This window comes from Neurospora crassa, linkage group V, assembly GCF_000182925.2.
Source record: "Neurospora crassa OR74A linkage group V, whole genome shotgun sequence".
NCBI classification, from domain to species: Eukaryota; Fungi; Ascomycota; class Sordariomycetes; order Sordariales; family Sordariaceae; genus Neurospora; species Neurospora crassa.
This window is the reverse complement of record NC_026505.1, coordinates 4,341,646-4,365,027: the sequence shown is the minus strand read 5'-3', so window position 1 is coordinate 4,365,027 and position 23,382 is coordinate 4,341,646. Positions and strand designations below refer to the sequence as shown.

The 23,382-nt window shown below is 52.5% G+C and overlaps 10 protein-coding genes and 1 non-coding gene across 14 annotated transcripts; 8 read left to right on the top strand and 3 right to left on the bottom strand.

The window, feature by feature from the left end:
* The first annotated feature begins 79 nt into the window (after nucleotides 1–79).
* NCU06714 (para-aminobenzoic acid synthetase) lies at nucleotides 80–3,542 on the top strand. The gene has a single exon (XM_955801.2). It carries the CDS (start codon nucleotides 261–263, stop codon nucleotides 3,150–3,152), a length of 2,892 nt encoding a protein of 963 aa, XP_960894.2. The 5' UTR covers nucleotides 80–260; the 3' UTR covers nucleotides 3,153–3,542.
* NCU06713 (vacuolar protein sorting protein 55) lies at nucleotides 2,458–4,768 on the bottom strand. Its single transcript, XM_955800.3, has 2 exons — nucleotides 4,023–4,768; nucleotides 2,458–3,920 (listed from the first exon to the last, which is right to left on the bottom strand). Exons 1-2 carry the CDS (start codon nucleotides 4,273–4,275, stop codon nucleotides 3,787–3,789), a joined length of 387 nt encoding a protein of 128 aa, XP_960893.1. The 5' UTR covers nucleotides 4,276–4,768; the 3' UTR covers nucleotides 2,458–3,786.
* pca-6 (proteasome catalytic alpha-6) lies at nucleotides 4,726–6,392 on the top strand. Its single transcript, XM_955799.3, has 3 exons — nucleotides 4,726–5,236; nucleotides 5,356–5,467; nucleotides 5,574–6,392. The coding sequence occupies exons 1-3, from the start codon at nucleotides 5,199–5,201 to the stop codon at nucleotides 6,219–6,221; spliced, it is 798 nt and encodes a 265-aa protein (XP_960892.1). The 5' UTR covers nucleotides 4,726–5,198; the 3' UTR covers nucleotides 6,222–6,392.
* NCU06711 (hypothetical protein) lies at nucleotides 6,299–8,203 on the bottom strand. The gene is made up of 2 exons (XM_955798.2): nucleotides 7,220–8,203; nucleotides 6,299–7,139 (listed from the first exon to the last, which is right to left on the bottom strand). The coding sequence occupies exons 1-2, from the start codon at nucleotides 7,368–7,370 to the stop codon at nucleotides 6,553–6,555; spliced, it is 738 nt and encodes a 245-aa protein (XP_960891.2). The 5' UTR covers nucleotides 7,371–8,203; the 3' UTR covers nucleotides 6,299–6,552.
* Nucleotides 8,204–8,699: 496 nt separating this feature from the next.
* NCU06710 (ClpTM1 domain-containing protein) lies at nucleotides 8,700–11,212 on the top strand. The gene is made up of 2 exons (XM_955797.2): nucleotides 8,700–8,913; nucleotides 8,982–11,212. Exons 1-2 carry the CDS (start codon nucleotides 8,857–8,859, stop codon nucleotides 10,896–10,898), a joined length of 1,974 nt encoding a protein of 657 aa, XP_960890.1. The 5' UTR covers nucleotides 8,700–8,856; the 3' UTR covers nucleotides 10,899–11,212.
* A 763-nt stretch (nucleotides 11,213–11,975) lies between these two features.
* Nucleotides 11,976–14,656, top strand: NCU06709 (hypothetical protein). The gene is made up of 2 exons (XM_955796.3): nucleotides 11,976–12,720; nucleotides 12,934–14,656. The coding sequence occupies exons 1-2, from the start codon at nucleotides 12,486–12,488 to the stop codon at nucleotides 14,091–14,093; spliced, it is 1,395 nt and encodes a 464-aa protein (XP_960889.3). The 5' UTR covers nucleotides 11,976–12,485; the 3' UTR covers nucleotides 14,094–14,656.
* NCU06708 (protein transporter sec22) lies at nucleotides 14,353–15,659 on the bottom strand. Its single transcript, XM_955795.2, has 2 exons — nucleotides 15,464–15,659; nucleotides 14,353–15,346 (listed from the first exon to the last, which is right to left on the bottom strand). Exons 1-2 carry the CDS (start codon nucleotides 15,495–15,497, stop codon nucleotides 14,727–14,729), a joined length of 654 nt encoding a protein of 217 aa, XP_960888.1. The 5' UTR covers nucleotides 15,498–15,659; the 3' UTR covers nucleotides 14,353–14,726.
* Nucleotides 15,660–16,198: 539 nt separating this feature from the next.
* NCU06707 lies at nucleotides 16,199–19,477 on the top strand. Of its 4 annotated transcripts, none has more exons than XM_011396403.1 (6): nucleotides 16,199–16,280; nucleotides 16,590–16,667; nucleotides 16,782–17,721; nucleotides 17,779–18,372; nucleotides 18,435–18,846; nucleotides 18,901–19,477. In XM_011396403.1, exons 3-6 carry the CDS (start codon nucleotides 16,783–16,785, stop codon nucleotides 19,089–19,091), a joined length of 2,136 nt encoding a protein of 711 aa, XP_011394705.1. In that variant the 5' UTR covers nucleotides 16,199–16,280; nucleotides 16,590–16,667; nucleotide 16,782; the 3' UTR covers nucleotides 19,092–19,477. The 4 variants fall into 4 exon arrangements, with proteins under 4 accessions (XP_011394705.1, XP_011394703.1, XP_011394706.1 ...); XM_011396401.1 differs by having other exon boundaries at nucleotides 16,556–16,667; XM_011396404.1 differs by lacking the exon at nucleotides 16,590–16,667.
* A 236-nt stretch (nucleotides 19,478–19,713) lies between these two features.
* NCU15120 lies at nucleotides 19,714–19,806 on the top strand. The gene has a single exon. It is a non-coding gene; the product is annotated as a tRNA-Asp (tRNA).
* On the top strand, nucleotides 19,795–21,634 carry NCU06706 (killer toxin sensitivity protein). Its single transcript, XM_955793.2, has 3 exons — nucleotides 19,795–20,359; nucleotides 20,414–20,588; nucleotides 20,647–21,634. The coding sequence occupies exons 1-3, from the start codon at nucleotides 20,201–20,203 to the stop codon at nucleotides 21,321–21,323; spliced, it is 1,011 nt and encodes a 336-aa protein (XP_960886.1). The 5' UTR covers nucleotides 19,795–20,200; the 3' UTR covers nucleotides 21,324–21,634.
* Nucleotides 21,635–21,870: 236 nt separating this feature from the next.
* Nucleotides 21,871–23,292, top strand: NCU17009 (hypothetical protein). The gene is made up of 2 exons (XM_011396537.1): nucleotides 21,871–22,390; nucleotides 22,476–23,292. Exons 1-2 carry the CDS (start codon nucleotides 22,015–22,017, stop codon nucleotides 22,985–22,987), a joined length of 888 nt encoding a protein of 295 aa, XP_011394839.1. The 5' UTR covers nucleotides 21,871–22,014; the 3' UTR covers nucleotides 22,988–23,292.
* The last annotated feature ends 90 nt before the right edge of the window (nucleotides 23,293–23,382 follow it).

The following is a 23,382-nucleotide window of genomic DNA, read 5'->3' as shown; positions in this document are numbered from 1 at the left end:
ATTGACCGAAACGCTCGGTGGCCAAGGCTTTCGAGATTTTGTTAAACGAATGTCACCACTGACTCGCAAAAATCGGCACAAAACTTTGTTTTTCCCCTTTGCTCAAGAAAGTGAGTTAGCCGATGGACTTATGTGGGCGTAAGAAGAAGGCTTGAGGAAAAAAAAAAGAATATAAAAGAAAAAGAAAAAAAAAAGGGTTCGATTTCGTTCCTGCAGCACACCCCTCGTTCATTAATTTGTCCTACATATGCAAGGAAGACATGGACGACCAACCCATATCCGAGTCTAACACCAAGATGGTTACACCCACCACCCATCATCATTCTATTGAGTCTTTCTCCGAGTCATCTTCATCACACCTTTGTTCGTCTGAATCCAACAACACCAATGGCAACCATGTCTCTCCAGCAAAAACATGCAGCAACGAGAAGAAGCAAAAGAAGCACAAAATCCTTTTCCTAGACGCCTACGACTCCTTCTCCAACAACATCACTTCCCTCCTCACCACCCTCCTCGACGATGTAGACGTTTACGTCCTCTCCATCGACTCACCCCTCCTGGATCCTGCCTCGCCCGATTTTGGCAAACGGTTCCGCAGGGAACTTGCCCAGTACACGGCCGTGGTATGCGGTCCCGGGCCGGGGTCGCCCGACAACGATGCGGATGTTGGGCTGATGAATTATGTGTGGCAGCTTACTGGTGCTGCTGCTGAGGAAGCGGAGGATGGAGAAAAGGGGGGAGAAGGTGGTGCACTCCTACCCGTCCTGGGTATCTGTCTCGGGTTTCAGAGCTTGGTGAAGTATGGTGGTGGGGAGGTGAAGAGGCTGAAGAGGGGGTTGCATGGGATGGTTAGGGAGGTTTTGCATCTTCCCCACGGCAGCGGCGAAGGCGATGGTGACGGTGAGGGCAACGGCAGCAGCAGCAGCAGCATCTTTCGGGGCGTTCAACCGTTCAAGGCGACGCTTTATCACTCGCTTTGTGGCGATATTGGCCAGCATGAGGTTTCTGACGCGGACTGGGAGGAGGGAGGTGCGAAATGGAAGCCCATCGAAAGGTGTCCAGATCTCTTGCCGCTGGCGTGGGTAGAAGAGAAGCGCGAGGACGGGGAGGTGGAGAGAATCCTGATGGGAGTAAAGCACATGAACAAACCTTTCTGGGGGCTGCAGTACCACCCTGAATCGGTGTGTACAGAGAAAGAGGGGAACAAAGTCATTGAGAACTGGTTCAAAGAAGCGCTGAGTTGGAACAAAAAGAAGAGGAGGGTGGTGGTGGAAGTTGCCGAAGGCGAGAGGTTGGCGCACCAGGCTACTAAGCCTAGTCTGTTGTCAATGTTACAAGTTCCGGTTGGCGACGAGCACATGTCGTCTTCTACTACTAGCGAGAGCAACAAGATGTGGTGGGAGCTCATGGGAACGAGACCTGAGCACCGTTCTGTTACGGTCCGTCTGCCGCAAGGCGTGCAGGTGTCGGACGTGGTGGAGGAGCTGGGCCTGGATGGCTCCGACAAGGTGGTGGTTTTGGAATCTGCAAACGCGGCTGCTACGGCGTCGTCGAGAGCAGATGTGCGAGGTCGATACAGCATCATCGCAGCGGGGCTGGAAGAGGCACTGCGGCTGGAGTACCACACTGGTGATGAGTATGCTACTTTCAAGCTCCAGCAGATCAACGGCTTGCAGGTGGATCTGTCTGAACGGGTCTTCCTCGGTTCTTACGGCGGTATATGGGGCCTCGTGGCCAGTTTTCATGAGACGCGGAGCATGGGGAGTGGTGTTGAGCTTCCCGATCTACCGTTCCTGGGAGGATTCATAGGTTTCATCACCTATGAACAAGGCCTGAGTGACATCGACATCCGTCTGGAAACACGCCCACACCACCGACCTGACGTCTGTCTGGCATGGGTAACAAAGAGCGTGGTCATAGATCACCGTCTTGGCTTGGCCCATATCCAGGAGTTATATTCTTCTGATGCAAGCTTGGACGATGCTGCCTGGATGCGGAGCACCGCAGACCGACTTGTTTCAGTCTCTGCCCATCACCGACACCCATTTCTCGACGACTTGCCTTCACCCGCCAAGAAGGTGAAGACGCGCCATCCTTCTACAAGCCCCTCAATACAGACACCTCTGATACCGGAATACGAGGCCAAGGTCAAGGCCTGTCAAGAGTTCATCGCAGCCGGCGACTCTTACGAGCTCTGTCTCACAGACCAAACCAAGATCACTCGGCCCCTGAGCGACATGATCCCGTCATCTGCTCCACAAGAAAATCAAGGACTGCAACAACAGCAACAACAACAACAACAACAGCGAATAAACTCAACCTTCAACCGAAAGCAGCAGCAACAGCGTCGCTCCTCCTCCTCCTCCTCCCCCATCCCCTCCTCCTGGCATCTCTACAAAAAGCTCCGCTCCCGACAACCAGCCCCATTCGCGTCCTACCTGCGCCTCGGCGGCGCGACGCTCGTCAGCGCCTCGCCCGAGCGGTTCTTGACGTACAACCGGCACGGGCGGTGCTCAATGCGGCCGATGAAGGGAACAGTGCGCAAGTCGGAAGCGGTCTCGACGCTCGAGCAGGCAGAGAAGATTCTGCACGTGCCCAAGGAGGAAGCCGAGAACCTGATGATTGTCGACTTGGTCCGGCACGACTTGCATTCGATTTGCGGGGCGGGTAACGTTGAGGTGAGCGATCTGCTCAAGGTGGAGGAGTATCAGAGTGTGTTTCAGATGATTACTGTTGTTGAAGGGCAGCTACCCCCACCCTCTGATGACGAGAAGAGATACACGGGACTGGACGTCCTCGCGGCTAGTCTGCCGCCGGGAAGCATGACGGGAGCCCCCAAGAAACGCAGCTGCGAGCTGTTGCAGCAAATTGAGCAGAACAGTGAGCGCAGTTTGTACTCGGGTGTTGTTGGCTACATGTGTGTCAGCGGCAGAGGAGATTGGAGCGTGACGATCCGAAGTCTGTTCCGGTGGGACGATGAGCGGGTAACTGTGCAGGGACAAGGAGAAGATGGCCAGAGTGAGGAAGAACATGAGGTGTGGCATATTGGCGCTGGAGGAGCGGTTACCATTCTGAGTACCCCTGAGGGTGAGCGGGAGGAAATGTTTACGAAACTCGCTGGGCCGTTGAAGGTGTTTGCGGAGCTGGGTTAGACTCGATGAATTGGTGAGAGACAGAGGGTGAGGGGGGGTTCTATGGCGAGCAGAGCTGGTCTGCGGCCAGAGGCTGTGGAAGAAAGGGAAGACGTGAAACAAAAGCAAGATAACTTCATCATTTTGGGCCCAAGCGTGCGTTAGGGTTAGAAGAACACGATATCCAACATATCTAGGGTGTCGTCTTGGTGTCAAGGTTAAAATGGGTTGGAGTTTTGTGGCTGTTATATTAGCTCAACGGATGCATACCTTACGGCGGGATTAGAAAGTAGACTTTTCAACGCGAAGCATTGCAAGTGGAGAGAAAGAAGACGTCAAGCCCTCTCGCTAGATGATTGATCACGGCATAAAATAACCCCATAACTGTCTCGTAATAATCCAAATCCAGCCCAGCCCATAAGCGCTTCATCAGCCAGTGCCCGCCTCTTTCCCGAAACCCATTTGATCATATCCCATAGCTGTCATCCGGCTCAAGTCCCGGCACTTGTACAATCATGGTCTCCCACCATGCGTAAATCGGTTCCGCACCCAACCGTTGTTCGGAAGTCGCTACCTCTTTGTAGTTCTGTGTCATTGTTGTGTGTGTCTCAGACTCTGGACCATTCTGTCGTAGTCGAAATTATTGGTCGGCTAGTCAGAAGTCTTGCTCTTCCTGGAAGAACATGGCGAAGCTGATAATGGTGCCATAGATCAACAGGCCACCGATAACGGACATGATCATGGCCGGGACCGTGATGATGGCCGAGTTTGCGAGAACAACTGGAAGAGCTGTTTGTCGAAGAGGGGAGGAGAGAGATGTCAGCTACCGTACATGCAACACAACACAAACACAGGATACACGCCAGCCACAAGATGGAGGAGTAAACCTACCAAGTCCCATCATGACCAGGAAACCAGTGCAGAAGCGACCCAGATCCAACACCGCAGCGCCCGAGCTCTCAACAAAGTCGTCCGGATTGGCGCAATGGCTGCAGATCCAGTTGGGTATGGGCGCCAACACGTAGGTGGCCACCACCAGCAGCGGGTAGTATGCCTTCCATAGTGCGCATGACAAGATGACGAGGAGGAAGCCCACCGCCAAGACGAAGGAGAGCGCGATGATGGTCTTGAGTCCTGCTGCCATCTCGGGTGGATATGTGAAAGCTTCTGGTTGCGAAGGCGTTCAAGTTTTGGGCACAGTTGAAATCAGGGCGTCGTTTACGCCGGTAACCCGGAGAATCTGCCCAGGTAGAGTCGGAGTGTCGCGGGCCTGCCGGGATCAAAGGTGTTTGTTGCGCAGACGTGGCTAACTGGTAATCGATGGAAATGTAGTGTAAGCGCTGCCTGCTGTTTTTTGTGATCGAGAACCTGACAAACTATCGCGTGGGTTACTCGGCTTGCGCGCTTCGTCGATTCGTTGCTGTAGCAGGCGACAACTCGTGATGGTGGTGATGCAGTGTGCTTCCAGGTTGTGGTGGAGAGTTGCCCGTGTCGTTGGAGGAGCTCCAGCGAGCGGGAACAAGTGACGACTGCCCGCACTGACGCTTTGGCTGTCGTCAGTCAGCCTCTTCCTGGCTCTCGCTCAGCGCATTCCGTTCCATACCTACCTCTACCTATGTAGCGCGCACCTGGCCGCCCGCACTTACACTACAAGTCCTATAAGGTGAGTACAAGCAAAAGTGGGTCTGACTTTCTTTTGGCGGGCAAGGGAGGTACCTGCAGCGACGTACCAGTTGCCTGCCCGCCCGCGCGTTGCCTGTTCCCGCCCTCCGTCACCCAACATCCATCCTCATTGCCTGGGCGGCGGGACCTGACGAAGCTAGGAGCTGCCTGCGCAACTGCCCGCGGGAGGAAGCAACCACTGTCCACTGACCTCCCCCCATCCATCCCACCCAGACTACCTCTACACCACCACCATCGTCACTATCAGCACAAACAACAATCTTTCGCGTCCTCCAAACACCCGCCAGAAGAAACCGACGAGATACTTGCCGGCAAAAATCCCCGATACCCCCGCCGCAATCTGCTCTTGTTTCCCAGTCTCCTCGATAGAGGTGTCCAGCAGCCATGTTCAGGAACAACTACGACAACGACTCGGTCACATTGTAAGCGAAGCTGTCCCGCAGCCGCCAGCTAGACTGGGGGCCCTGCTTCCAAACGCCCAAAGCTCTGCACTTGACGAGGTCTGCCCTCGACATTCAGCTAACAACTGCTTTCCCTCCAGCTCTCCGCAAGGGCGAATTTTCCAGGTCGAATATGCGGCGGAAGCAGTAAAGCAGGGTTCGGTGGTGGTGGGAATTGCTAGCAAGACACACGCCGTCCTGGTAGCGATCAAGGTACTTCGCCCCGACCACCCCTCGCGCACCACCCTGCCGATACATGTATCCTCCCATCCATCCTAGGGCCAAGTGAAGCTGACCATGTTCCTGTCACTTTGTCCAGCGTAACGCCGAAGAACTCTCATCGTACCAAAAGAAGCTCTTTCCCATCGACGAACATGTCGGCATCGCCATCGCCGGCCTCACCTCGGACGCGCGCGTCCTCTCCAACTTCATGAAGCAGCAGTCCCTCGGCCACCGCCTCACGTACGGCCGCAACATGCCCGTGCGGACCCTTGTCGACATGATCGGATCCAAGGCGCAGATCAACACGCAACACTACGGTAAGCGGCCCTACGGTGTCGGTCTCCTGGTCGCCGGCGTTGACGACCACGGCCCGCACCTTTTCGAGTTCCAGCCCAGCGGCATGACCGAGGAGATGGTGGCCTTTGCCATTGGCGCCCGCAGCCAGATGGCGCGCACATATTTGGAGAAGAACCTAGAGGCCTTTGCCGACTGCGGCCGCGAGGAGCTGATTCGTCATGGTCTCAAGGCGCTCAAGGAGAGCCTGGTGCAAGACCGCGAGTTGACCATCGACAATACCAGCGTCGCCATTGTGGGTGTCGAGAAGCAGGAGGACGGCACGACCAAGCCGCAGCCATTCATGGTGTACGATGGACAAGACGTCAGCGCATGGATAGAGAGTGTGGCGGATAACCAAGAGGCTGCCCCGGCAGCTGCCGAGGGCGAGGGTATGGATGTCGATAGCTAAAGGTTGAAAATGTGGGGTTTGCTTTGAGGCATAGGTGCAGATTTAGCACATGGAGCGCATACACCCGGAATGAAGTAATGAGATGAACAAGTCCCCTTTATGTTAATGCATTGTTTTGTGTCTACTGACATCATGACGCGAATCCCACCGATCAAGCAAACTGGTACACTAAGAGCTTTAGAATGATGGCCCAGCCTGAGAAACAGGACCCCTGAACGCCGTCGTCCATCCAGAAAGAAGCTGCGCGATGCAAGGTAACAGCAACTGCTTTCCCAAGCAGGAAAGGGAAACCTCAAGCAAACGATCTTCCCTCGTCTCCTACCCCCCATGCCTACTCATCACTCCAGTTCAGCTTGAAAACCGCCTCGGACACCTTATACTCCCTCAGCGCCTTGATTGCATCCTCCGGGTTCTTCGCCTCCACCATGATCTTTCCATTCGCCTGGTTCACAAATCCCTCTTGGATGCTGTTCTGGATCCAGTGCAGAATACCGTCATAAAAGCCGTTGATGTTGAGCAGGACGATGCCCTTGTCGTGGATGCCCAGCTGGTTCCACGTCACCGTCTCGAACAGCTCCTCCATGGTGCCGTAGCCGCCACTCAGGGCGATGAAGCCCGATCCGGGGCCGCCCGCTAACACCTCCTGCGCCATCATCATCTTGCGCGTGTGCATGTCCTTGACGATGGTCGTTCGGCCAAAGACGTTCTCATCAGGGACGGGAAGCTTCTTGGCCTTTGCCTCCTCGTCGGCAGCGGAATCCTTCTGGCCGCCGCTCACCTGGGTGGACGTGTAGTGAGGGTCGCGCTCGTACCGGACCAGAGCCTCGGGGATGATGCCGTGGACGGAGTCAGGGCCGGACAGGGAAACAAGGGTCTTGGCGATTTCGCCCATGAGACCGACTGTGCCACCACCGTAGACTGTGACTTTGCTGTTAGTGAGGAGTTCCAGTAGTAGTAGTAGCAGTAGTAGTGTTTGGGTAGGAGAAGTAAGTCAGTACCGAGGTCAATGTTGTTGGCGGCCATGCTACGGGCGAGCTGGCGCGCGGCTTCGAGGTAGATGGGGTTGTTGCCGGCGGATGCGCCGCAGTAGACGCAGATCTTGGTCCGCTTGGGGCTGGAGGTAACACCGTTGGTCGACATGTTGGTCATCTCTCCTTGTTTGATTACTGTATGTCAAGAACCAAATGTTGCTTGGTGGTTCTGGATATCGTGTGGTAGGGTCCTCTAAATGCTCTTATGAGAGAGAGTGGTGACTCAGTGAAGGTAAGGGTAGCGGAGTGGTAGCGGAGTGGCAGCGTTGGCCTCAAGATATTTATACAAAGTGAAGGGCAAAGTGGGTTCTAAGAACCGGGGCCCAGATCTTTTGTATTGAACCTTCTGCTAAACTTTTACGGCTTGAGCCAACAAGAGCTATCCGTCAGACTTTGGGGCAGGATAATTTTCGGATGGATTTCTATCAAGGCTGGGGGGGTGAAGTCAACATCCAAGGCGTCCATTCACGAGAGTGAAGTGTTGGATGATGACTCGACAAGGACGCCTCTCGGGGACCCTTGAGAGGCGTGGAGTGGATTTATAAGAGAACACCCGGGCCCTCTCAAAAGTTGCAGGGGAAATTTAGACGTTCTGCCCTGGGTTGGGTGTGTTCCGAGTATTAGGTTCGAATCCTCGCAAAGATAGCAAAGGGCATCAGTGAGATTCAGACGGACAGGACATTCCAAGAACAATGGTCAAAGCAAGCAAATCGGATGGTAGATTGTCAAGCTCGTTGCAGGTAGATAAATCGTCGCTGGCCTTGCTATGCCGGGAGAAGCCGCAGGACATAGGCGCACCCAAATGTTCGAAGCCAGGGTGTCTTTCGCTCTGTGAATCAACTTCCACTTACGAGAATCGCATCGCAATCTTTGTGACTGTGACGCGCGAGGGTGGACTTTTGCAGCTGGAATGTACCATGTCACGGGAGTGTTGACAGTGTACCTTGACAGGAGGAACCATCACGGAATGCTTTCGTACGTGCTCCGGTTCCCGGCAGTGAATGGCTCAAGGCTATAGATAGGATGATCACACGGCGTAATGGCCAATCGACTCCCGATTCCTAGACACGCGATATCAAACCAGTTGTGGTGTTGTGGGCTACCCCGACTGTAGGTATAGTAGTGTAGTGTACTGTAATGTAAATATGAAGTCGCGAACTGGGACACGTTGCTTGGACTCGGGACGCCAGAGGTTTATCACTAGAGGTTAAGTAAGTACCTACCTACATACTCGGTCGAGGTTAGATTGTTGTTCCTTGTAGTGCAGTGTACTATGTACATACATTCAAGTGGATGAGTTCGAATGGACCCTCCTTGCTGTTTCCCCGCCGATTTTGTTGTGACGGGAGCGCTGAGACAACGGGTTTTGGCCTAATCAGAGGGTACCTAGGTACGTACCTCTACAGTCCCCTACATATCAAAAATTACAGTACCACGCTGTTCCCTCCCGTGAACACCATCACCATCACCACCTCAGCCCGGGCCACTCTTGACAACAGAGTCCTGTGGTAACCTACGACAGACCATACATCAAGTATCACCTTGGTTGGGCTCAAGTGGGACAAAAACCTTCGATCTGTTCTCCATCTGTCACCTCTCCCAAGATGCCCGAAGGAAATGGCGCCCAGCGCCAGCCTGCGCGGCAGGAGGAACAGCAAGGCGTAAGTTATCAATCCAAAGCTGGAGCGGTGTATCATGGAACAGTTTCTGACAGTCTCGGGTTAATCAGTCTTCCATGTTTTCCAAGATCCTCCAGGCCGTTGCAATGTGGGTCTTGATGCAGCTTGTCATGAAGCAGTTTATGGGTGGTGGACAGAACACAGCAACAGTTCAGGATGCAACCGGTCAGACCGTCCAAGTCTCGACAAGCGTACCCTCGTACGACCAGCGCCCTCAACGGCTCGATGACGGTACAGTCTACAACCGGATCCCCCAGCTCATTGCGCCCATCTGGCCCGAGAACAGCCAGGTTGATATCATAGTCACCATTTCCCCGTCCTTCGTTCCGACCCCGTTGAAGCAGACCTCGGCGGATAAGGTGGTGTTCCGAGAAAAGAAGTTCACAATCGGCAACTGGAGCGACGCGCGCACTGAGGAAAGGACCATCGACATTCCCACCGAGGTTCAGAAGAATGGCACGCTTTGGGGGCATTTCTATGTTGGCTTGTCTGGTGCCCTCCTCGACCCGACCCAGCCAAACTACGATTCTGGATCGGCATACCATTTTGTGTGGCCATTAACCCACTACATTCCCCGAAAGAAGGAATTCAAGACCAGGAACCTACTTGCGGGCAAGGAGGATGCTGTTGAGGAGGCGGAGGAGGTGGAAGTAGAGCAACCATCGGGACCCATCATCACCAACTACTACCACCCCAACATTTCGCTCTCCTTCATCCCCAATACCGGTTCCATGCCTTTTGCCCAAACACACCCAGCTGTCCGCCAGTTTCTCCGTCTCGAGGCCACCGGTGCAAGGGACGGCACCGGTCAGAACACTTGGTACTACCCGATCCTCTTTGTCAATACCTTCTGGCAGCTTAAGAGTCAGATGACCATCATCAACGAGACGATCAAGACCATGCCGATGCGCATTGATCTAAACAACCTGGCGGAATGGAAGTTCAAGACCATGGCGTCTATCGACCTCAGCGCCAAGGAAGCGGCGCGTGCGGCGGCTTTCGGAAATCCCCTGACCACGGGCAGCGATGGTAGCGAGATCGAAATGATCAAGGAAATCTTGCTGGATTCGAATCCCATCCTCCTCGGAGTCACTATTTTTGCCAGTATTGCGCACATGATTCTCGAAACGCTTGCGTTTGGTTCCGACATTGCTCATTATCGCAAGAAGAAGGACAACGTTGGCATCTCGGTGCGCTCCATCCTCGCCAATGTGTTCATGCAAACCATCATCTTCTTGTATCTGGTCGACCAGTCGCAAAATACTAGCTGGATGATTCTCGGTTCTCAGGGCGTCGGTATTCTCATCGAGTTATGGAAGATTACGACGGTGGTTAACGTGCGGATTCGGCCTGCACCCGGATCCATCATACCATACCGTATTTCCTTTGAGGACAAGCATAAGCTCAGCGAGACAGAGGAAAAGACCAAGGAGTACGATGAGATTGCTTTCAAGTACATGTACATGGCGGGCGTTCCTCTTCTGATGGCTTATGCTATCTACTCGCTGATCTACGACACCCACAAGTCGTGGTACTCATTCGTCATCGCCACCCTTGTTGGCTCGGTTTACGCCTATGGATTCCTGATGATGGTTCCCTCGCTGTACATCAACTATCGTCTCAAGAGCGTTGCTCACATGCCTGGCAAGGCCATGATGTACAAGTTCCTCAACACCTTCATCGACGACTTGTTTGCTTTCACCATCAAAATGCCGTTCCTCCATCGCCTTGCTACGTTCCGCGATGATATCATCTTCTTTATCTATCTGTATCAGAGATGGGCTTACAAGGTCGACTACACCCGTGTCAACGAGTTCGGACAGGGTGGCGAGGATGACGCCGTCGAGGAAAAGAAGGCGGAGGGGCAGAAGGCGGCATTTCATGCACCGACTGAAGAACAGACTGTGGGAACTACATCCGCGAAGGCTAGCGGAACGGAGACTGGCAAAGCGAAGAAGAGGAAGTGAAGCTGACGAAGCACGATATCGGACCCGGTTTGGTATCAATTTATTCATGGGAAATGGGGTTCAGCATCTTGGAGAATGGCGCCAAACATCCCAGCAAAGATAGATCAATGTTAATACAGAATGAATTCTTCACCTGTTGGGGAGCTGGTGCTTCTTGTGGATGCTTGGGTCTTGGATGCACCCACGGCTGATCAATGAGTGATGAGCCTGTATTGTGAGAGATGGGCGTGTGCCGAACTGCAGTCATAATGTCGTAAAAATATAGGGATGTGTATCGATACCTCCATGTAACAGTCCAAAAGTGTCCATTGTTGTACCCACCATGCTGTCGGTCATTCCCGAGCACCTCTGGTTAGGTTGTAGGGCTGAGCCTTTGGTAGGTTGCAACCGTTATCCATTGGGTACCTAGTAAGATACTTTCCCCTCCCCGCCGTCGAAGCTGGAGGCTACAAGCAGAGGTAGATGTCATCGCTAAAAGCTGGTTTTAGGAAACGAAGGGCTTCCTCGGGGAATCCCACCTAAAATTAACGGAGTCGGATGTAGAGAGGCCTCCATATGGGCCTCTAGTGTACCGACTCTAAGCACCTAGGGAGAAATGCTCCCCGCCAAGATCTCCACGATTTCCACGTTTCGCAAACAAAACCGTCCCCGAACCCCCGTCCCATTCATTGATTACCCATTCAGATGCGCTACTACAGCAGGGGGCCTGGCCCTCCCATCACCAACAATACGAGTCAAAATAACCCTAGTTGATGAGCACCTTGCTGTCCTTTTACAGGGTTCCGTTTTGAAGAGTTTGGATGGCACCCGTTGTTCCGCTGCCACACTGCAGCAACTTCTCCCCCGACCTGATGCAGCTTCCTGTGTTGTGTTTGTACGTAGTGGTAAGTACCTACCTAAGGTAGTGTACAAAAAGGCAGCGGACTAGCTTCCACGTCTGCCTGTCTCCGCCAAGGAGAGATCCACAGGGCCCTTCCAATAGCCTAGCAGTGCCCGACATACCTCTAGAGGAGGTAGGTCCCGCCGGCGTAACCGTCGGATCGTATCCAAGCGCCCGGGCCCCGAACCCCCGTTGCACGACGATTCGACATCCATTGATCCATCCCCATTTCCTTCCTGGGCGACCGAGTCTTCCTTCCATGTGATGTTTCGTTCCCTGGCTGGCCCCTTTCTCACATGTCCAACTCTGTGATGAAATCCTTCTTCAGCTCATCCGTACTTACAGCTACCGGATCGGGGCTCGGTGTATCCACTTAATGACGACGCAAGACAACACTTCATCGCTGCGCATTCGTAGATACCTACCTCCTAGACGGATAGTCTCACCTACAAGCCCCCCAAGCTCGACTTCTGTTAGTGACGAGAGTCTCGTTGGTAGTCCAAGTCTACATCCACTCGCGGTCATCTACTGCTATTAAAGCGGCATTGAGCATACGCTAGGCGAGGGGAACCAAGGCCAATAATAAGCGCTTGAACACGACGACACGACGATAACGGCTTAGACAAAGGATATCAACGGGAGGAGGTGGAGGGGGATCCGATATCAAGAGGTCATAGCCAGCAAAGCAACCATCGCCAAAAAAAGATATGAGTACAGGTCCCAGCACGAATCACGACACGGTCGGGTCGCTGTTGGCCAGCATTGCGACTCACTTGAGCGACTCACTTCGCGCACTCAGATTTGCCGACAAGCGCCACTGGGGCCCTGACGAGTTTGAACAGATTCGCGCCCTTGAAGAAGCGTTGGATGATGCAAAGACAGATTTTCAGGAACTGGGGCGCTTGGTCAATGGGCAGTTTTACTATGAAGGAGACAGGACTCGTAAGTATACCATGATATCTTGAATCTTTTCTGACCCTCACCGTGCTCTTTCTCAGACTCACGTCATCTTTCCTCTGCTGGTGGCTGACTATTTCGCCTGGCACTTTCACTCACACGCCTCCATCACCATCATCATCACTCCTTTCCTTCCCAAAAATCCCACTCAGATAAAGCTTCTCCTTGCCTGCTCTACCAACTAACCCTCTCAAAAAGCCGAGTCCCTCAACGAATTGCGTGCCCTCCTGGTCAAATATGAATTCCACGCCCGCAACTACAAAGACTGGATTCGGCAAGGTGGGCCGATCAACCCAACTTGGCTCAGCGAGACCAAGGAACTCCAACTAGAGCTTCACCGCACGCAATGCCGTGCCTCTCGGCGCATATTCGCGGCCGAGCAGGAAGGGCCGTGGACACGGTGTCTGGGTGCCTACCAGGTGTATCGCCAGCAGCGAAGAAACGAGGAAACTGAGCGGCTACGGAAGCAGAAGGAGGAAGAGAAGCGGGAAAAGGAGATTAGGGAAGGGGGAAGCAAGCAGAGGGACCTCGAAAGTATACCGCCGTGGCAACGACATGAGTATCAAGATCAGCAGCATCCGCAGCAACAACAACAACAACAACAGCAACAACAAAACCGTACAGGGACAACGGACGAGGCATTACGGCCGGCGTTGAGAAGGGGGAGGAGGCTAAGCCTTGAGGATCTGGTTCCATGTTGCAACGCGGTTGGGAGGTTCGAGAGGTTTGGGGAGCACGACGTGGCCTTTGTATGCGACTTTTGCGACGGGTTCATCGTCTGGCCGGATCTACAGAGGATGCCATCTACGAGGGCGGCGTTGGATAAGACGAATGGAGGGAGTGCAAGTACGACAGCAAGTTTCCCGACATCAACGACGATAGCGAGAAACTCTCCAAGAAAGCTCATACTACCGACCATAGTGACGGCCTCATATCCAGCAGCAATTCTGCCATCGTCAACCATCACTACCACCACCACCACCACAACAACAAAAGAAGCACAGACAGAGACAACAACAGCAACAGAAAACACATATCCCCACTGGCAAGCCCAAGGCGTAAGCGCCAAAACAGGCGAAGCTAAGACGGTCGTTTTCGCGCCCTTAGCAATTGCGAACCACATTGCCCCCGTCCCTGGCGATTGGCTGGCGAGGATATGGTGTCCCTACTGCGACGAATACACGTACGTGGACCAGGGTGAGGACAGCGAGGACGAGGTCAAGTGGGCACAGGACGAGAGGGGGTTCGAGGACTTGGCCAGCTTCCAGGAGCATTTGGAATGGTATCATACGGCGTTGCCGGTGCCGAGTATACCGGCGTTATTGCCAAAGGCGGCGGGGAGTTGTTTGATTATGTGATTGAGGCTTGCGGGTGCGTGTGCGGGTGGTTCAAGCTTGGGCTTAGTGTCCAGGGTGTCGGTTTATGTTCTGGATTGAGAACAACAAAATTGAAAAAAAGAAAAAAAAAAAAAAACGGGTTTGGAATTGGAGTTTGGGGGGGCAAGAGCTTCTACTTCAAGTAGGGAAAGAGACCGATAGGCTATCTCAGATGGAGATTTTGTATCATCGCTTGACAGAAATAGCGTGTCGAGCAGAAGAGATGCCGGTCTGGAATGAACCAGGAGATACGCATGATTGAGCATCGGTGACACTGTGGTACAGTCATCCATAGAGACCTTGTCAGGCTTTAGGAAGGCATCGGATGAAGGAGTGGAAAGCAGGAACCTATAAGCAACATGTCTTGATAGCTGAAACCTCACCTGGCCAAACGTCCTTTTGCGTTTGCCCCCCTTTCCCCCCAACCTCCTTTACCCAAACTCCATGCTAGGTCAAGCGCCAAAAACCAATGCCCTACAAACACATATTAAAATAATTACAGAATCCACGTAGGCTATCCGTCACAGCATCATACAGAGCCAGGCTGACTGAGGAAACCCACCCGACGGTATCATGCTAACCCGCTACCGGTGATGCTCCCTGCCTGGGATGCACTCAAAAGAAGAATCTCCACCACAAGAAGAAGATGATAATGGAACCGACCGCCGCAAAGGGGCCGTACTGCTTCAGCAGCAAATCCCAGTTGATCTTAACAGCCGCCCTCTTGTACTTCTTGCTATCGTCCCTCAGCCTACTGCTCAGCTCGCCCATGCGCTCCAGGCTGTCGCCGCGGTACAGCAGATCCTCAATGTTCTTGGTCATGACTTTGGTCACGTCCCTAAGCTCATCATGCAGCTTATCCAGGTTCTGAGTCGCACGCGTGTCGCTGTAAGTCGCCTTGGTGCGGCTGATGAAGCTGTCAAAGTCCATAAAGGCATAGGGCCGCAGCGTCGGGTTCATGAGCTGTGCCGGGGTGTGCGTCGTCGCGAACTCGCCCGCAATGTCGGAAAGGTAGGTGAAGGCTAGCTTGCGCGGGTACGACCGGTCCGTAATGGCGAAGTATACGATGTCGGACTGAATCAGGTAGTGCAGCGTGTAGAGAGAGCCGCTCTCGATGCTGGCTTGCGGTTCCGAGGTGCGCGTTAGGCGGCGCAGAATTAGTTTGACTTGGGACTTGACTTCGCTGAGGGAGGATTCAGTTGCTTCGTCGTCGACGGAAGCGCAGAGCATGAGGCCTGTGTTTTGAGGGGAGGGGTCTTGGTTAGCTACCGGACAAGACATTGACATCTCCATAGGCACACAGATGTTGGTCGAGGGGGTTAGTTAGGGGGGGGGGGGGGGGGGGCACGAACCATCCAGCCGTGCAATTTGTGTTGAGCGGATCATTGTGAAGAATAGGTTATATCACTCCTTTTTCATTGTGTTGTTTTTGGCGACCTTTAGTATCGTTGTGCAACTCGAAATCAAGGCCAGTTCAGTTGCGTGCTTGGATTTGTTAAGTTGGTGTCGTTGGAGAGGACAGTGAACAAGGCAAGGTTTATAAAAGCTTGTGATGACGAGTGGGAGTGATCCGTCAAAAGCAGCCAGGTACGTGGCTTCTACCTAGGTACCGCAACCAACTCGCACCGACGAATTCTCTTGTTCAATTGCATGCTTCTTTCCCTGTCGACCAGCAGACCAGATTGTAATTCGCTATCCTCTTTCTTGTTTTTTTTTTTTCTTTACATGGCTATATAAAGAAAACAAAACATTACCCGTAGGTAGAGTGATGCAATGATTTCGCCAGGCCAACGTGTGTTTCCTTATCAAGGATTACAAGTCGTCAAACGGGACACTGATGACGGTACTGCCGCTGGAAATGTGTTGAAAGTTCACCCTGCAGGGCCTGCAAGTTAGTTTTGTTTAGGTAGTTAAATAGTGCGAGCAGGCAGTCTCGCCCGGCCCGCTATTCACGCCTACTATGCAGTATGTACAAGCTACCTCTAGCTTCCGGGGTGTGTCATGCAAGTGGCTGCCCGGGCTTGGCGCCTTTCAGCTTCCATCCCCACCCATCCTGTCCATCACACAACGACTTGAAGAAGGAGCATCTTCAACCGAACAACATCGGGGAAGGGGAGCTGGAGGTGGAATATCTACCTACTTACCTAGAGGTACCTATCATTCATCACAGTCAGTATAATCCCCCTCCCAGTTCAGAGTGGTGGTTAGATCAAGTTCAGTTCCACCTCGTTCCCTCGCACATCCTCCCAACCTTGCGCGTCAACTTGTACTCAAGGTAGTACCACTTCGGTTCGTTTCGTTGACCACATTTTCACCTGAACGCATCTCATTCTCTACTTTTATAAACCCCCCACTTTCTCCCCTCCCTTCCACCAGACATCAGTTTGTTCGCAGATGTAACCACAGCCATATTGGCCGCATGAACCATCATTGACTTACGAAAGACAAACGGTGACTTTCACGGCGCCATTCTGCCAGTTTCTGCTATCTGGTATTGTTTAATATCACAACAACTAAGTAGTTCCGGATCTGTCTAGATCCAGATCTGACTTGACGGTAATTTTTCCTTTGCCGGCAAACCCACACTGCCGCGTTCGATCACTCCTTGAACAACTTCAACACGCAATAATTATCTTTCCAGAAAGGCGACTAACTGAAGGTGTCCTGAAGGATGGCTGAAGAAGGAAGTAGTTCTCCGCTGTCCTCCGTCCTCTCTTCTCCTCCGGCCTCACCTCCCCGGAGCGTGAGTGGGGACTGGGATGCTATCCTTGTCCAAAAGATTGATACTGCTGCGCAGGTGACTTTGGAGGAGATAGCAGCCGAAAAGTCAACGGTCGAGGAACCAGCAGTTGAGGAACCAGCAGTCGAGGAACCAGCAGTCGAGGAACCAGCAGTCGAGGAACCAGCAGTCGAGGAACCAGCAGTCGAGGAACCAGCAGTCGAGGTACCAGCAGTTGAGGAACCAGCAGTTGAGGAACCAGCAATTGAGGAACAAACAGTCGAGGAACCAACAGTCGAGGAACCAACAGTCGAGGAACCAACAGTCGAGGAACCAACAGTCGAGGAACCAACAGTCGAGGAACCAACAGTCGAGGAGCCAGCAACCAAAAAGACAGCAACCAAAAGGTCAGCAACCAAAAGGTCAGCGGCCAAAAGGTCAGCAACCAAAAGGTCAGCGGCCAAAAAGCCAGCGGCCAAAAAGCCAGCAGTCGAGCAAGGATATGTCAAGGAGCCAGAGGTTCAAGGACCTGAAGAACCTGAAGGAGAACCGGCCACGCCGTTGGCGGCACCAAGTGCTTGCCCTGAAAACAAGACAGAATTTCGACCATCTGATCAGTTAGAAGCTCAGCAACCAGAAGAGAAAGGGTCTACATCCTGGGCCGCCATAAATCTCCCACCACCGAAACTACGATCAGTCAATAAACCAGAAGTTCCAACACGTGAAGAAGAACCAATTGCTCCATCAGCTGCGCCAAGTTCCGTTCCCAAGAAGAGAAAATCATTGCCTGAAGCAGTCAGTTCTAAAGAGGGTGTGGCTGATTCACGCAATATCCTCAAACCAAAACTGACGAGGGGCGCGTGTACTCCTTGCCGTGAGAACAAGCTGAAGGTTGGTCGGAAACTCTGGATATTCCCCGATTGTTTTTGTGTCTGACAGCTGCGATAGTGCCTAAAAGAGAAGCCAATCTGCTCACGATGTTCTGGATCTGGCACGCATTGTGTTTATGCTTTTGAACAGCCGCGAAAAGGAGTTTCAGCAGCGGCTCGCTCAGTTTCGTTCAAGGCTGAGGCCGTTCCAGCGGATGTAGGCGAGCCAAAAGCTTTGAGTCCGCAGGATGCGCATGCGGATTCGGCAGTACAGGACCTGGAAGTTGAGAAGGAAATCGCCACACCGGCAATTAAAGCAGCAACAGTCGCCGATTCCTCGATCAATGGACAGGGCTTCAAAGGTCCGAAAAATGAGGACCCAAGTACAGTGACGAAAAGGGCACGCAAAAGGGCAAGTGGGCAAACGCCAGAGGAAGCCGTCCTTAAAACCGATGCATGGAGTTCGAAAGCTACACGTCATTCTGGAAGCAGTGATGAGCAGCTGGGTACTGAGCTCGGAAAGCGTAAAGCCTCGGACCAGGACAAATCTAGCACTACTAAAAGGCCACGACATGCCGGAGATGCACCAAAGAAAACAAACCTGGACAGAAAGTGGGAAGCACCTTTCGTCTATACCGATGAGAAATCACCTCTTACCAATGCTGATCTCAGAGTTCGTACCTCTTCCCTCTCACAAAAATTATCCCACATCCATGATCTGACACTTGACCATAGGCGATTCTGCTGCTTCCACGAGCATGGGATGTGTTGACACCAGATGAGAGGAAAGACATCCTCGCTAAATTCCCCGACGACAGCCATATCTTGGACCCAGGGACCGAGATTGCCCGACCGGATCTTGTCTCCTTGCGCAACAACGATCACTTCAGATATGATTGTGCTCGGTACCTTGAAAACATTGAGCGGGGTCGACATGATGAACAATGGCTTCAGGAGGCCTGGGTCGCTCATGAAAAGCACAAACGAGGCGACTATGACGATTTTCTGATAAAGGAGTTTGAGAACGACTGGGCAACAAAGATACCAGCGGAGTTGCTCCAAAAGACCAGCCGTAAGAATGAGACGCTCGCGGCAGATGCTGTAGCAGTGTCCGAGAACAAGGCAATAGCAAAGGAACAGCATAAGGGTAAAGTTGATGTTCGCACATGATGACAATGTTTTGATACTAATCGAATGCCAGCTCTTCCTGGACGCATCAAGAGCGCTTCAGTGATACAAGAAGTACCTCCTGCCGATACAGCATCTGTTGTTATGGCCGAGACGAATACGAACCATATCGCTGATTATCACCCTAACGGCCTTGAAGAATCCAATACGAATGGGGCACGGTATACTGAACTACGGTTCGAAGTACCACACGAGGTTGATTGATGCTTCTGCAAAGCAATAGAACACAGAATACCAGCGAGGAAGACGTATTCCGATCTTTGTCTATGACGGGTCCCGACTTTGAAGCACCGCCGTATTTACCAGTAATTAATATACCACCCCAACTATGAAGGATGTACAGATCTCAGTCACTTGAACGAACTAGGGCGGTAATTCGGGAAGCGTAAAGTGACCACAGTCGCAGGATAGAGATCCAGGGCTACGAATGCATGATAATATTTGGAAGAGCGCAATTTACGGCGGAGAAAACATACGTAGAGTCAGGTTTATGTAGTATCCCACCCTTTCTCGGCACCCTATTTCGGAAACATGGACAACTGAGCGTTGTAACACGGAATGAGGCCGGAAGAGAGAATCACAAATCTCTGTTAGTTCCAAGAGGTTTGATGGATAATTTACAGTACCCATTCAAGTAGGTAAACGAGTAATACCAAACGACAAAACTTCGCGTATGCAACAATGACTAGGGCACTCATGGTAACCAAAGCTTGAACGCCTCATCTACAATGTTGATAAGCGTTCTTATATGTCAAGGTTAGTATATAGGTAGCCGAGATTGCAGCAAATTGTAACAATCACTACGACAGTTGTTCACAACTGTAATTCTTCCGTAGTATAGTGGTCAGTATGTGAGCTTGTCAAGCTTGAACATCAGTTCGATTCGCTCGAGACCCGGGTTCAATTCCCGGCGGGAGAGACCAGCATTTCTTTTTGTGCGAAGCTTGTGCACGCACCCTTCACATCTCATCTTCTTAGGTTCGCGATCTTTTTTGGTTTCGATACTATCTTTCACCTCATTATCCTTCTCAGTTGATCCCTTTGCTTTTACATACGGTATATAAACGGGTGTTGTAATGCGAATGGTGGCTGCTGAAAGTTTGCGATAATCGCAACCAACTTCAGTTCGCAGCCCTAAAATCGGTTTCTTGGCCAGCACTTCAATCTTCTCTCAATCAACAAGCAAGAATTCAAAATCCTGACGCAACACGTTGTCGAGAACTTGAGTTAATCCAAATTCCTCGTTATCCCCTCTACCAGACCCACGAGCCTCGTCTATATACATTTCAAGTTTATCTCGACTAGGCGTCAACATGGCGCCTTCGGCTCAAACGCATCATCGCTCCCACAGCCTGCTGCTCTTCCAGAAGCTGCTGAACCTTCGAGACAGCGCAAGCCCACTCACACTTATTCTCGATACCCTTGAGCAAGGTGCGGGACCTCTTTTACAGGAATTCATCAACAGAGGCAAAGTAAGGAATTTTTCCCCAATGGTTTTTGCGCTTTATTAACCAACACGCGCGTAGCTTGCCCGAAGTAAAATACTCTTTGTGTCGTTTACTACCGCCAGGAAGCCCCGCAATGTCGATATCTTCATAAAGGCCAGGGGCAAGTCAGTCACGGCTCTCATAACCGAGATCGCCTCACATTGTGCTCCTGTCAACAGTCAAACACCCAAAGACACTGCAACAAACTCCCAAAGTAAGTGCATTGTATGCACCACGCCAGTACAGAAACATGTTCTAACATTACGTCAAAGAATGTTTGATCGTGGTTGACTCGCTTAACCCCCTCGCCTCCAAAGAGCCGCACGTCCTTCCCCTCTTCTTCGGCAGCATCATCAACCCGTTCGCCTCCCTCGTCGCCGTCTACCACAACGATGTACCTCTCGTTCTTCCCCGAACCGTCAATGAGTACGAACCCCACCCGCTCACCCTGCTGTCACACATGGCCACCGCCATCTTCAAAGTGTCAAGTCTCTACCAGGCCGTCGAGACCAAGCGGGCGCAAATGCGGAGTTTGCGCGAGCCGGAATGGGGGTTACACGAAGGGCGTGAAGGCGTGCTTGTTGGTCTGCGGACGGGCCACCAGCCCGAGGGACTCGTGGTGGAGATGGAGATGAGGAGGCGCAGCGGGAGAGCCGTGGCTGAACGGTTCATTCTCAGCCCATCAAGAGGCGGTGCCGGCGCGGGTCTGTCACTGCTTTCGGACCACCCGCTGTTTGCGCCAGCGAAGGACGCGGAGGGCGGTGCGGAGGGGGAGATGGCGGATTCCACGTTCAATTTGGGGTTGACGGAGAAGCAGAGGAATGACAGGGAAGGAATTGTGTTGCCGTACTTTGACGCGCAGACAGAGGTTGGTGGAGGAGAAGGGGGGCGGATCCTGTATGACATGGGGAGGGAAGATGATTTTGATGAGGAGGAGGACGAGATCTGAGTCAAGCCTGATCAACAAACTGATGTTGTCGCCGTCTTAGAGTCGGCCAGGGGAGTGTATGTCGTGCATCGAGATTTTACAGTCATCCAGCTGGCATGATGAGGTTATATTGAAAAGATATCTCTACTGTATCTTTATCCACTTCGATATCCTGCACTCGCACACTGACTAGCACGATGAAGCTAATCGCCTGAGAAGCAGAGTTACGAAGAAAACGGATGTCGCAGAAAGTCCGCACGTTGACCGTTTGATTCTTGTCCTCAAGCTCAACAACTGTTTAGACCTTGGACACCCCCTGGGGCTGAACCAATGGAGCTCTTACCGGAATAACTTGAAACATTTGAGTAGGACGTAACGGTCGGAGCATTGAGAACCCTGAAGGCCTGAACCGAAGGGAAGTTGATCGCGGGGTGGTGGGGTTAGGTGCTGGGGTCCAACGCTTATCTTATCGCTAAACCCAAACAGACTCCACAAGATCGGCACCTGCATCTGCAGCCTTGCAGCGGCCGCCAAGCTACAACGGCCTGCAGCTTTCGCCTGGTTTCAGCCGGCCTTTATTTACACAATGTATTGAATGCTCCAGAATTTCCCCGTACAACGTCATCAAGAACATACAGTTTCCGGTTGAACTTATACATTGTTCCCCAACAAACCATAGACATTCAACACTTGCGAAACTCGAGCACAAAACATGGCGGATAGACACGCTCGTAACCCTCACCGTGGGGGCGCGAGAGACTACAGCGACAGAGACAGACACGGCAGAGACAACCGCGAGCGAGACCGAGATCAGGACCGTAGCCGTGGTCGGGGAGGAGGTAGGGGTGGCCGAGACGATCGAGATAGAGACAGCCGAAGATACAGGTCCCGATCCAGAGACAGGCATGGTCGTGACCATGACCGTAACCGCAGGCGCTCGCGCTCCCCGGTTCGCGACAGAGATGGGCACGATCGACGCGACGACTGGGCCAGAGACGGAGGTAGAGGAGGCCGGCGTGGCGGTCCTAAAGACTCTCGCCGTGATCGAGGTGACGTCGATAAGGATAGTATGAGCAAACCAGACAGAGGTACGTTTGGCAACCGAACTCATCCCCATCGCAGGACTGTCCTTGGTTCGTAACCTACACCGACCGGTAACTGACACCCCAAAAGACAGAAATATCCGCCGCTCAGCCTCACCGCTCCGAGAGCCAGAACCACACGTGAAATCTCCACGGAGTCCCATACAAGCAGCAGCGCACGACGATCACCGTCTTTCGATAAGGTCGAAATCTGAGAACGTCCCAGCTGCTACGACACCGGCACCGGCACCCGTGTCGTTCAAGGTCAAGGGACACGACCAACGTCGACCCGACAGCACACATGTGGAGGAGCAGCACCAGGCGTCCCGAGAGCGGACAGAAGAGCACGAAGAGGAACATGTTTCGAAGGGAAGGTTTGATGCAGATCCTATGGACGAGGACGAGGAAGAAGACGTGATTGTTGAGGACGATGGCCTTGGAGACATGGCTTCCATGATGGGCTTTGGCGGTTTTGGAACTACCAAGAACCAGAAGGTCAAGGGCAATAATGTTGGTGCAGTGCGGAAGGAGAAGAAGACAGAGTATCGCCAGTACATGAACCGTGTCGGCGGTTTCAACAGGCCCCTCAGCCCGAGTAGGTAGTGCTGAGGAGACAGGATTGAGTGTATCGCCCAAGAAGGAAAAGGCATGGCAGGAGTCTCTGGGCAGTTTTGTTGATTATTATTGTATGGTAGGTCTGATACCCAAATATCGTTCATCGTTTCCACTTTGGCCTTGGTTTAGGGTCGTGTCGTCTCGATAGCTTCTACCAGCTATAGAACACATCAGGAAACTTGGCATCTCATGCGCGCTCTTGCTGGAGAAAAAAAAAAGAAAGAAAAAGAAAAGAATAGAAAAATAAGAAGGACATACAGACTTACATATATTAATGCCATCTTGTACAGCTGGAAGCAATCGTTCCATCTGGTCACCCTGATTCGCATTGCTATTCCCTTCTCGTTGTTTGGTCAGGGGAAGGTACAACGCCATTTCATATC

Bases quoted from the DNA above. Each gene is read 5' to 3' on its own strand.
- NCU06714 (XM_955801.2), top strand. From the start codon at position 261: ATGGACGACCAACCCATATCCGAGTCTAACACCAAGATGGTTACACCC.
- NCU06713 (XM_955800.3), bottom strand. From the start codon at position 4,275: ATGGCAGCAGGACTCAAGACCATCATCGCGCTCTCCTTCGTCTTGGCG. The intron at 3,921-4,022 runs GTAGGTTTACTC...TTCGACAAACAG, and splicing joins CCTGGTCATGATGGGACTTG to CTCTTCCAGTTGTTCTCGCA.
- pca-6 (XM_955799.3), top strand. From the start codon at position 5,199: ATGTTCAGGAACAACTACGACAACGACTCGGTCACATT. The intron at 5,237-5,355 runs GTAAGCGAAGCT...CTTTCCCTCCAG, and splicing joins GACAACGACTCGGTCACATT to CTCTCCGCAAGGGCGAATTT. The intron at 5,468-5,573 runs GTACTTCGCCCC...CACTTTGTCCAG, and splicing joins CCGTCCTGGTAGCGATCAAG to CGTAACGCCGAAGAACTCTC.
- NCU06711 (XM_955798.2), bottom strand. From the start codon at position 7,370: ATGACCAACATGTCGACCAACGGTGTTACCTCCAGCCCCAAGCGGACC. The intron at 7,140-7,219 runs GTACTGACTTAC...GCAAAGTCACAG, and splicing joins CGCCAACAACATTGACCTCG to TCTACGGTGGTGGCACAGTC.
- NCU06710 (XM_955797.2), top strand. From the start codon at position 8,857: ATGCCCGAAGGAAATGGCGCCCAGCGCCAGCCTGCGCGGCAGGAGGAA. The intron at 8,914-8,981 runs GTAAGTTATCAA...CGGGTTAATCAG, and splicing joins GGCAGGAGGAACAGCAAGGC to TCTTCCATGTTTTCCAAGAT.
- NCU06709 (XM_955796.3), top strand. From the start codon at position 12,486: ATGAGTACAGGTCCCAGCACGAATCACGACACGGTCGGGTCGCTGTTG. The intron at 12,721-12,933 runs GTAAGTATACCA...CCTCTCAAAAAG, and splicing joins CTATGAAGGAGACAGGACTC to CCGAGTCCCTCAACGAATTG.
- NCU06708 (XM_955795.2), bottom strand. From the start codon at position 15,497: ATGATCCGCTCAACACAAATTGCACGGCTGGATG. The intron at 15,347-15,463 runs GTTCGTGCCCCC...CTCAAAACACAG, and splicing joins ACAAATTGCACGGCTGGATG to GCCTCATGCTCTGCGCTTCC.
- NCU06707 (XM_011396404.1), top strand. From the start codon at position 16,783: ATGGCTGAAGAAGGAAGTAGTTCTCCGCTGTCCTCCGTCCTCTCTTCT. The intron at 17,722-17,778 runs GTTGGTCGGAAA...CAGCTGCGATAG, and splicing joins GCCGTGAGAACAAGCTGAAG to TGCCTAAAAGAGAAGCCAAT. The intron at 18,847-18,900 runs GTAAAGTTGATG...ATCGAATGCCAG, and splicing joins AGCAAAGGAACAGCATAAGG to CTCTTCCTGGACGCATCAAG.
- NCU06706 (XM_955793.2), top strand. From the start codon at position 20,201: ATGGCGCCTTCGGCTCAAACGCATCATCGCTCCCACAGCCTGCTGCTC. The intron at 20,360-20,413 runs GTAAGGAATTTT...ACACGCGCGTAG, and splicing joins AATTCATCAACAGAGGCAAA to CTTGCCCGAAGTAAAATACT. The intron at 20,589-20,646 runs GTAAGTGCATTG...ATTACGTCAAAG, and splicing joins CACTGCAACAAACTCCCAAA to AATGTTTGATCGTGGTTGAC.
- NCU17009 (XM_011396537.1), top strand. From the start codon at position 22,015: ATGGCGGATAGACACGCTCGTAACCCTCACCGTGGGGGCGCGAGAGAC. The intron at 22,391-22,475 runs GTACGTTTGGCA...ACACCCCAAAAG, and splicing joins TATGAGCAAACCAGACAGAG to ACAGAAATATCCGCCGCTCA.